The 11,661-nt window shown below is 40.8% G+C and overlaps 1 protein-coding gene across 1 annotated transcript; it reads right to left on the bottom strand.

Moving 5' to 3' along the window:
- Positions 1-1,046: 1,046 nt before the first annotated feature.
- DLX3 (distal-less homeobox 3) lies at positions 1,047-11,436 on the bottom strand. Its single transcript, XM_056547896.1, has 3 exons — positions 11,067-11,436; positions 6,922-7,112; positions 1,047-1,990 (listed from the first exon to the last, which is right to left on the bottom strand). Exons 1-3 carry the CDS (start codon positions 11,392-11,394, stop codon positions 1,691-1,693), a joined length of 819 nt encoding a protein of 272 aa, XP_056403871.1. The 5' UTR covers positions 11,395-11,436; the 3' UTR covers positions 1,047-1,690.
- Positions 11,437-11,661: the final 225 nt, after the last annotated feature.

Below are 11,661 nucleotides of genomic sequence, written 5' to 3'. Positions count from 1 at the left end.
TGTTGGAAACTTTGCATGCAGTTTGATATTTTTTGATATTTTTTTTTATCAAGGATACACTTTTTTTTTTATTCCAATAGATAGAAGCAATTAGGAATATTTGGCCGCACACTCTTTATAGATGGAACAAAAATGGTATGGGAATTCACTATCTAATACAAGTGGTCAACCATACTCATTTTGTCTTCCATGAGAAGGTCTCTCTGAGGCATTGTTTCCCAACCAGGGTGCCTCCAGCTGTTGCAAAACTACAACTCTCAGCATGCCCAAACAGCCTTCGGCTGTCTGGGCATGCTGGGAGTTGTAGATTTGCAACAGCTGGAGGCACCCTGGTTGGGAAACACTGCTCTGAGGTTTCCTCATATGGTGCAATATGTGGCCTTCGGCTGTCTGGGCATGCTGGGAGTTGTAGATTTGCAACAGCTGGAGGCACCCTGGTTGGGAAACACTGCTCTGGGGTTTCCTCATATGGTGCAAATGTGGCTAATGAGAAGACTAAAAAAACAAGAATAAATAACATTCCACCTGTCTCCAACAAAAATAGTCTTATCGCCATTCACAACCAATCATGGATCAGCTTCAATTTTTCGGATCTACACTCAAAAAACATGGAACAAGGTCCCTCATTGGCTGTAGGTGACCACGTTACTTACCCTGAAATACATTAGGCAAATTGGCTTCCATGGAGTGAAAATAAAAACATTCACCACCCTTGCATTAAAACATAGGGCAACCATATGGGTATATCTATAGGGCAATGGTCCCCAAACTTTAGACCCCCAGACCCCATAACTGGAGGTCCACAATTTGGAGACCAGTGCTATAGGGCTACAGAGGTAGCAGTTGCGCCAGTATCTGAAGCCTAAATGTCACACACGTAGACACTAGTATTATAAAGGGAACATGGTAAATGTGAGTCCTGTAACAGATTTAGCATCGGGGCACAGGGCTTCTACCCCTCTGTAGTACGCAGAACGCACCCTATGGAGTGTCTTACAGTTTAAGTAATAAAGACCGTAACCACGCTTGAAAATCTGCTGCTTATTCAGCAAAATGCAATATTTTAATTTGCATTCACACATTAACATCCACATGCCAACCTCCTTTTAAATCTGAAATTTAATTCCCTTCTATTCCATACATTTCCCAAAAATATTACAAAAATAAGTTAAAATTGCCTCCTGAATTCTCATTAAATATGACAAAGTTGCTTTGTGTGGTGGGATCATGACAACAATAAAAATGTCATTGTTTTTCATTAAAAACAAAGTCCCATCTTGACATACAGTGTCCCATGTGTCCCGAAGGTCATGGAGAAGTTCTCTATCACACTATGGTGACAAAAGTATGCCTTGCTTTGGGTTGGTTAGCATGTCTTTAAGAAGGAAATGATGGATCTCCTGGTGATAGACCTTTCCATGTCCGGGTTAGCTGAGGAATCAGGTCACATAAGATTTGGCGGACCTGGTATCCATAAGTCTTTCCATTTTATGACAATCCATAGTCCTTTGCTTGGGGGCTTTAGGTGGATATTGGTCCTTCAAAATATCTTACAAAATTGTTCTTTTTACCAATGCCACTTAAATAGAGTCTGTAGCCCAAATACAAGACATAATACCCCTTCTTAGTCAACGTTGAAGAGGATGTTATATGTTTTTTCCATCTGAACTAACTTCAATGTCTCTATCACTTAATACACTGTATTAGGTGGAGGTTGGTGTAAGGCATCGGGGGGCTGTAGATGAGGTCCTGGCTGGTTTTGTTGGTTATACCATTGGTTATAGTTCTCAAGATAGCTTGGGGATGAACAGTGAGGAAGACTTTGTTGCTGAGGGGTCCTGCTTCTACTATGCTCCCACATAGGTGGAGAAGAGGGAGAATTGCAAGCCATTGAATCACTGTTATTGGGGCTGTGCTCCAATCCAGGACCCTCGCCGTTCTTGTAAAGTTTCTTGAATTTTGACCTGCGGTTCTGGAACCAAATCTTGACCTGAAGAGCAAAATGTGAAAACAGAATTATTAGATCGCTCTAAATTGTGAAAACCTGAAAGATCTTTAAAACAAGGATCTCAAAATTTTAAAATGTAGTTTCATATTTTTTTGTAGATTTTTGGGATCATTTTATGCTCATTTTCTTGCTTCATAAATGAATCTATTTAGCAAATACATGCTCAGTTTTATTTTATAATTTTTCTGGTTCTCTGTCAGTATCCATCTTTATCCCAGTGGTCATCTATATCACTTGAAGCTCTTGGCATTTAGATACTTGGGTAGCATTGGGGAAACATCAGAATGGATTTTTACATTCGTACATGAGTTTTGTCCCACTTTTTTAAAACACAATGATATCTGAAATGCTTTCTTATGAACGTAGCCCTAGTAAGTGTATGGGATAAGAAAATAAATGGAATGAAATGCCTGTATCTAGATAAAGATGATGAACTAGGCATGAGGCAATGCGGGGTAAATACCTGCTAGATGAGTTAACTGACCTTGACGTCCTTGGCTTTAGAAGGACACTGACAGACCCTATAGATGTAATCCATTAGATGTAATCCATTAGATGTAATCACTCTATGTTAATGTGTTTCTGGGAAGTGTTTTGCTTTCGCTCTAGATCCTTCCTACCCCCACACTCGCTCTACACCTCTGTCCCGATTTTCCCCCGCCCTGTGACTCATCCCAAGCTCTTCTCCAAAAGGACCAAACCCAGTTTCACAGCAACATTGTGTTTTGTAAATTGGTATGAGGAAGCCTCAGGATACCACCTCCCTGACCATAAACACCCCACCCTGACATCTCCTACCCTTTACAATACCTCAGTTGACTCTTTACAGAAAGGACAAGGACAAAATTTGCCATGCTTGAAGGGTGAGACAAAATGTTTGGTAACTACATAGACACATTTACAGCCAATTTATAACCAATATCAACTGAAATGTGTATGTGACCAATTGGCCACATTAAAACCATCTGTTTATCTTTGTCTTTTTCCATAAGTTGGTTGGACCATTCTCATGGTTATGTAAACTGCTCAAAACAATAAAGGGAACACTAAGATAAAACATCCTAGATCTGAATAAATCAACTAATCGTATGAAATACTTTCGTCTTTACATAGTTGAATGTGCTGACAAAAAAATCACACAAAAATTATTAATGGAAATCACATTTATCGACCCATGGAGGTCTGGATATGGAGTCACACTCAACATCAAAGTGGAAAACCACACTACAGGCTGATCCAACTTTGATCTAATGTCCTTAAAACAAGTCAAAATGAGGTTCAGTAGTCTGTGTGGCCTCCACGTGCCCGTATGACCTCCCTACAATGCCTGGGCATGCTCCTGATGAGGTGGTGGATGGTCTCCTGAGGGATGTCCTCCCAGACCTGGACTAAAGCATCCGCCAACTCCTGGACAGTCTGCGGTGCAACGTGGCGTTGGTGGATGGAGCAAGACATGATGTCCCAGATGTGTTCAATCAGATTCAGGTCTGGGGAATGGGCGGGCCAGTCCATAGTATCAATGCCTTCCTCTTGCAGGAACTTCTGACACATTCCAGCCACATGAGGTCTAGCATTGTCTTGCATTAGGAGGAACCCAGGGCCAACTGCACCAGTATATGGTCTCACAAGGGGTCTGAGGATCTCATCTCGGTACCTAATGGCAGTCAGGCTACCTCTGACAAGCACATGGAGGGCTGTGCAGCCCCCCAAAGAAATGCCACCCCACATCATTACTGACCCACAGCCAAACTGGTCATGCTGGAGGATGTTGCAGGCAGCAGAATGTTCTCCACAGCATCTCCAGACTCTTTCACGTCTGTCACATGTGCTCACTGTGAACCTGCTTTCATCTGTGAAGAGCACAGGGCGCCAGTGGCGAATTTGCCAATCTTGGTGTTCTCTGGCAAATGCCAAACGTCCTGCACGGTGTTGGGCTGTCAGCACAACTCCCACCTGTGGATGTCGGGCCCTCATACTACCCTCATGGAGTCTGTTTCTGACCGTTTGAGTGGACACATGCACATTTGTGGCCTGCTGGAGGTCATTTTGCAGGGCTCTGGCAGTGCTCCTCCTTGCACAAAGGAGGAGGTAGCGGTCCTGTTGCTGTTGCCCTTTTTTGGCCTCCTCCACATTTCCTGATGTACTGGCCTGTCTCCTGGTAGCGCCTCCATGCTCTGGACACTACGCTGACACAGCAAACCTTCTTCCCACAGCTCGCATTGATGTGCCATCTGGATGAGCTGCACTACCTGAGCCACTTGTGGGTGGGTTGTAGACTCCGTCTCATGCTACCACTAGAGAGAAAGCACCGCCAGCATTCGAAAATGACCAAAACATCAGCCAGGTAGCATGGGAACTGAGAAGTGGTCTGCGGTCTCCACCTGCAGAATCACTCCTTTATTGCTAATTGCCTATAATTTTCACCTGTTGTCTGTCTCATTTGCACAACAGCATGTGAAATTGATTGTCAATCAGTGTTCTTCCTGAGTGGACAGTGTGATTTCACAGAAGTGTCATTGACTTGGAGTTTCATTGTGTTGTTTAAGTGTCCCCTTTATTTATTTTTTGATATTTGTATATCCCTTTTTTTCTAATAAGACATAAGCTGACTGTAAACATTAGATAAATATCAATTAAGATAAATATCAGCCAACTATTTAATGTGTCGGGAGTCTTCCCTTGTCCAAAACAATGATACCACCGCCATATCATCACTGCAACTATTACATTTCAGTATCTTGCACTTGTTTAGCTGGGCTCATCCAGTGAAGGACACTACTTGATCTTCATGGTGCTTTGGAATTCACCAAGTTATTGCTAATGGTCATGGTGCATGTGCACAAAACCAGCCCTTGAAAACCTACAGCCCAAGATCTTCCTGCTTACAGTTTTTATAGTTTCTACGACCGTTTAAGAGATCAGATTTTTGTTGGTTAATATTTTATATGTTATCTACATAAACCAGGCCAAACCATCGTCTAGTTTTCTCCAGAGACAAGTGGCACCTTATTTGACAGCTACATAGCAAGAACACTTACATTGAGGAAAACGAATGCGCATGTAAATCAGGGTACTAGTCATGTGGCCAGTTTTAAGGCGTATGCCCTATTAAGACCTATAATTGCACAACAATTTTATTTTCATTTAGCTTTAGCCTCATATTTTCTATGTGAAATTTATTTATATTTTAGTGCCCTTAACTCTGTATAGTTAAAGAAGTCATCTACATCAGAGGTCCCCAACAAAGTCCTCAAGCTCACCAACAGTCCAGGATTTGAATTGTTTCCTGTTCTATTCCAGAGGAGTAACAACAAAATGTTGGTGGGCCATAAGGACTGGATTGGGGACCACTGCTCTACATTATAACTACCCTGAGCATATTGCGCACTGTACGTTTTTTTGTTTGTTTGTTTTTAATTTAAATATTTACAGATTAGGCCCATTCTTTCTACAGTACAATGATTATTTAACCTACAACAATTTTTCAACTTCCATAAATATATGTTTAACTGGAAAGGTCATACTATGGCTGGGTTCACATATTTCAGGCGTCAGGCATAGTTTCCCTCCGGCGTGCAGCGGAGGGAAACTGATGCTAGAACTGATCCCATAGGATAGTTCACATTCATCCAGCATCTCAATTTTGATGCCGGATGGTTAGACACGCCAGAGGGCACCAGACAGGGGAACGCAGATTGCTGCGTTCCCATGTACGTCGAACAAAAACAATATAAGACGGATGCCATACAACTGATGACAACTTGTCATCAGTTGTGGCATCAGTTGCATCGAGATCTAGGCTGAGTTCACCTATGCCAGATGCCGGACATATGTGAACCCAGTCTAAGGGATCTCAGCTGCTTATAAGGGACTTGCTTATGGGACAATCTCCAATAAGCTAACATATATAAATAAATGGGAGAAGTAAAGAATTTTTTTATAACTTTGATGCAAAGATAGCTTTGTCTGAATGTGTCATTCCATATATTAACACATGTAGCTCCAGGTTTTTCCAAGCAAGGCTCGAGAGGTGGGCACTAAATAGGTACACAGTTGCACATGTGGTGGTCACGTCCTTATAGGAATCAGGGAAAGATGTCTTAAAACTCTTTAAGACATTAAACCATTTAACCAAGGGTTGAACACCAAAATACATAGGAAACGTATACTGCCGGTTTATCACATTCTTATGGTGACTAGTTTTAGTATTGCTGGGAAATGGAAGTCTTTAAACCCGCCGTCCTTCAAGAAATCATGGACATCGTGATTGCCTTCTCCTTATTATGGACGTATCTGCTGTTTAACCCTACACTGGGGATGCTTTTAAAATATTTGAAAAAGTTTATAAAAAAAAAAATAATAATAATAAGTTCTCTAGATCATTGTTCGTTAAAAACTTATTAAAGGAACCCTCTGGGCAAAACCAATACACTGTGTTATGCCTGGTGTAGGGCCTGATGTGGGCAGAGAAGAACACCAAAGAGAGAACCTTTCTGTCATGCTCCGCCTCTCAATCCCTATTTTAGGCATAATATAGTGGATCAGTTTTATAATTTACTCAGAAAAAAAAATCCCTTCTATGTTGATGACTGTGTGCACATATCAAGCTATAGAACATTAATCTTCAATTAGCTTTGCCAGGATCTGGTTCTCTGTTTGTGTTATGCAATGCCCATAAAATACCCAGCACTGTTTATTCTTGTGCCAAAGTGTATTACTTTGATGTACAGGATCATTACACAATCATCCATGTTACTACATATTTGACCAAAACCAAGGATCCTCAGATGTGTCTGCATGTCATAGTGCACAGATTCTACCTCTCTCATTGTCATGACTTTATTTGCTGGGGCACAGCATTGTTTATTACCTTGTTGCACAGTGTGTTATTATATACTGTTGTTTGTTATTACCTGTGTCTGTGTTAGTCCCAGCTGAGCCGCCAGTTCTGCTCTCTCAGGTAGTGCCAAGTACTGGGCCTTCTGGAAACGTCTCTGCAGTGCTGCCAGCTGATAACTAGAATAGATGGTCCTTGGTTTTCGGACCTTCTTTGGTTTTCCATTGACCATTCGTACCTCCGTTTCTGGTTCCTCCTTTATGGAAACTACAAGGAAGATATGAGATGGTTGAGTTCTCTGGACTTTATAACAAAATATGGAATCCATATGGTTGACCCCATCATGACTTATTTATTGTGTATGGATATATATACTGAAAAGAATTTGCCACAATTACTAAACTTTCAACACCAGGGGACGATAAGTGCCCCCCCATCACTACCACCTCAAAAAAAGTGCAGCATAACTTAAATTTATCTGAACCTATTCCCATTGTCTACTTATCAGAGCATTTGATCTTTTGGTGACCCATTACTGGTTATTAGGTCTATACCTTCTACCTAATATTGGCCCTTGTCTTGTATTCTCCTTGCTGTTATTGATTTTGTCTCTGATCTTTTCAGGTGCTTTTTACCTTCATTGCCTCCAATCCTCCAATCTTCAATGGTATAACTCCAACCATCACCCCCAAGTACCCAAGCGTCTATGTCTCTCTGTGATTTTTATATATATTTGACCTAGGATATCCTAATATATTTTACCATACCCTACTTCAAGTAAAGCCTTTCAGTGGAGGCCCACGCTTACTTCTCCTTGTGGTACTTTATGCAGTATTGGATCATATGAGCCAACATAAAAACATGCATCCTCTAACTGGATGTGTTCTGGTGTTTTCTTCGTATACCATCTATAGTATAGTTGTATAGTCATTTGTTTATGTATTTTGTGCTAGATTAATGTCTCTGTGAAGGCAACAAAAAAACATATGTTTTACAAAGTCTAAGTGATACACTTTATTTTAAGTATGTGCACCTCCTATTTATTTATGTCTGTTTAGCCTCTTTGTCTCCCAATTGGCCCTGCCTGTCTTGAATACCTCTCAAGTACTGTGGGTCATTGTCTCAATATATCTTAGGGGCACATCTGTCTACCATCTTTTTATCTCAATCCTGATCTTCAACAGTTTTGCCCAAGGCATGTGCCTTGCAAGCCTCAATGGGGAATACAGTGCTGACATAAGTCCGAGAGCTCTAAATCCAGAGTCTCCATAGAGCTTGACCGCTCATAACTTCTACAAAGTCTATTGTTTCTTATCTCTACCAGGGTCTACTGATCAAAAGATGCTTGAAATGAGGCGGTATGGGCATACCTGCAAATGCAGCCCTAGAGGACTTGCATATAGAAATAGAGATAGATTTCCTTCTCCATATCCTTCACCATTTGTCTTCTCTCAATTGTATTTGGTGGACTTTGCCAATTGAATACAACTCAATATATCATTAATATGACCTTCTCTATAGACATCATACTTCTATGATATGTAGAGTTTGGGAATATTTAAAAAATAAATCGCAATATTACATTATCATCTATTCCATAAGTAAATGCTATGTCATATGACCACCATTGTTCAACCTCATATGAGAACATTTTTAAGTTTTTAAGCAAACAAATATTGAAAAATTACTTATAACCTTAAAGCCACTTTAACCTTAGAGCAGTGGTCTTCAAACTGTGGACCTTCAGATCTTGTGAAACTACAACCCCAGCATGCCCGGACAGCCGGGGGCATGCTCGGGTTGTTGTTTTACAAGATCTGAAGGGCCACAGTTTGAAGACCACTTTCTTAGAGTGACATTACAGTAAGTCATGTCTGTGCCAACGTTTGTAGATGGCAGACAATGCCTCCATTGATGCATAATGACCCATTACATTTGGGAAACCAAACAAGAAAGCCAATAGGATTCCATATTCTTGGTTTGCAGATGACTTATGGATATCTGGTCAACTAGATATTCCAGCTGTAGATGGATCCTATAAACCAATTATTACACAGAGAACCCAGACATAGTAAACTGAGAGGTACCTAAGTTTTAAAGACTGGTAGAGACAGACAGATTAGTCATAGACAGCCCGGATAAAAGTAGCGACATTCAACCTGCCAAGCTTTATCCAGAGACAGACAGTCAGGATATAAGAAGATCAAGTCAAACAGCTTGGATATCTTCAACTTTTCACACACCTTAGATGTACAGTAGATAGACAGACAGCCTGGATATAGGCAGACAGGTAAACAGGAGCTTGGGATTAGAGAAGAGACAGGAAGGGAGGGACGTGGTACATCACAGAGAATATCACCAGTAAAGGTAGAAATTCACCCTGATTAAGGTGGCAGACAGAAAGGCAGCCAGACCCCTGTAAGCCCCTCTCCTCATAAGTGTCTGTCAGTCACACACAGAGACGGAACCTTTAAAATGGTAAAAGACGTCGTCTATGTAACAAAGCTGATATCCCATACAGAACCAACCCAGTTTCTAAGATCCCTCCCTCATATATTGATAGTTTTTTTTCTGTAAGTGCAGTAAATATAAATTAATATTTAGTAAAATAACTTATTTTGAGTTCTAAAAATAATTATAATTAACACTTTTTTTTAAATCACGTTCCAAATGAATAGCATTTTTCTATGAAGCCATCTTAAAAATGACAACTCCTTCAGGAACATCCTTGCTAGCTATACTAGTCTGTGCAACGGAGTGGTGTAATATACAGGATAATTAGTTTATAGTAATGTTTATAGGGTTTTTAAGGGTGAAATTTTTTCCCCATTGACTTAAATGACAAAAAAAAATGGTGGCAGAGCGATATTATCTTTGTATGATATAAACCAGTGGTCCCTGATCTGTGGCCTGCGGCTGTCAAGGCAGGCTGTGGATTGTAGTTCAACAACCGCTGGAGAGCCAGAAGTTGAAGGCCACTGCTGTAGATGATTATAGCCGGACCTAAATTGTGAACATGTCATAATTCCACCAGGTCAATATGTAAGTGACACCAGATCAATATGTAAGTGAAATCCATTGTATTTATTATTTTTACTGCAGTCCGTTACTATGCATAAATGTCCAATTCATCACATAAAAAAAGAAAGTACAGAAAGGGACAATCATTTCACATCTCCAAATTATAACATAATGTTTCCAACCCCAAATGGAATTACTAAGTTGAATGATGGCTATGGAAAGTGAATACCAAAAAAAAAAAATAAGGGCCATGGAGTAATGTTTTATTTTGTGTTATCTCTTTCCCTTCTCTTTTCTTTTTACCTGCCAAATTATCTTACACACTGACTGTAATGCATTCTGCCCTTTCCTTTATGATGTCCTCTTATTTTCCTCCATCTCCACCCCCCCCCCCCCCCCTCTATGTCTTGGTACCTTAGCACTTTGTCTCCAGACTTTCTTCTTTTTTGCCTTCCAGTTCCTCTCCTCAGACTTCTTAGATGTTTCCTTCTTGTTTACCTATACTTTGTATGATGCACTATGATATTTTCCTATCGAAAGCCTATGTCATTCCTTATGGTGCCAACATTGGCCCCTGTCTTCTTGGTGTCAACTTTTTTGGGCCCCCTTCTACTTAATTTCATTACTCACATATTATGAACAATTTTAAAGATTTTCCTCTTCTTCTTTATCTCTATCCTGTTTTGTCACCATGACACATTAGTTGATCTTGATGAAAATATGTCTTTTTTCAACCATACTATGTAAGTATGTAACATACATTCCTGTAGGAGAGCTGTAGCCGAGCAGAGTTGGTCAATTGGTAAATCTCATTGCACTACTGTTATATGTAATTTTACATAGGACTGCAGGTATACCTTCTACATAACTATGTGCAAACTCTGGTATTACATTGGACTGCGGTATATCTTCTGCATAACTATCTGTTGCTTCTGGTATTACATAGAACTGCATGTATACCTACTGCATTATAGAGAAGTTATGGTAAAACAATGCAGCTCTTCCAGAACAAACAAACATAACTCTGCTACATCATAATATTTTGAAGTCTATGGCATGGAATAGTGTTCCCTAACATATGACTCTTCAGCTGTTGCAAAACTACAATACCCAGGATGCCCTGACAGCCTTCAGCTGGAGAGCTACAGGTTGGGGAACACTGATGTAAAGGTATAGATGTCAGTTCTCATCTCTACATACCTGACTCTGGAGCCGGAGCTTCTCGGTAATGTCCATAGGAGCGGTATCCACCTCCATACTGATAGTCTTCCTTGGGCATAAAGCCTTCAGATCCCACCAGCCCACTCAGGTTGAACTGAGGATGATGGTGGTAGTTGTACGGATTGAGCGACTGGGAATACGCCTGGCTCTGGTAGTAGTCGTGTTGGCTAGGAGCCATCGGACCACTGTAGTAGCCCATGTCCGTGGCAGTGGACTCGGGTAAGGTGGGCGAGTCCTTGGCATGGCAACTCAAGGAGGTGCTCAGGTCAGTTAATACGGCCATCTTCTTCTCATAGGTCCCACTCATGTTATGTAAAGAAGAGGAGAGATCCCAACCTTCACACACACATCCCTGCTGAGCCCTTATGCACTTCTCCCAGTACAATAAAACCAAACCAAAGCTTCACAGACCAGTTCTACTCCATAATTATAGGGTAGAGAAGGGAGGGTCTCGCATTCCTATTGGCTCCAGGAGGAAAGCCTTCCAGGCAAAACAGATTTCTAAACCAGCTTTATATTTATGGCTCGGCTACTTGTCAGTACATAAAAGAAAAAAAAAACACGCAAATACACA

This window comes from Hyla sarda, chromosome 12 (genome assembly GCF_029499605.1).
Source record: "Hyla sarda isolate aHylSar1 chromosome 12, aHylSar1.hap1, whole genome shotgun sequence".
NCBI lineage: Eukaryota > Metazoa > Chordata > Amphibia > Anura > Hylidae > Hyla > Hyla sarda.
Note: the sequence above shows the minus strand (reverse complement) of the source record. Positions and strands in the feature narration are given on the sequence as shown.

Excerpts from the sequence above, each read along its gene's own strand:
- DLX3 (XM_056547896.1), bottom strand. The coding sequence starts at position 11,394 with ATGAGTGGGACCTATGAGAAGAAGATGGCCGTATTAACTGACCTGAGC. Across the intron at positions 7,113-11,066 it reads AGCTCCGGCTCCAGAGTCAG|TTTCCATAAAGGAGGAACCA; the intron begins GTATGTAGAGAT and ends TCTTCCTTGTAG. Across the intron at positions 1,991-6,921 it reads TGGGACTAACACAGACACAG|GTCAAGATTTGGTTCCAGAA; the intron begins GTAATAACAAAC and ends TTTGCTCTTCAG.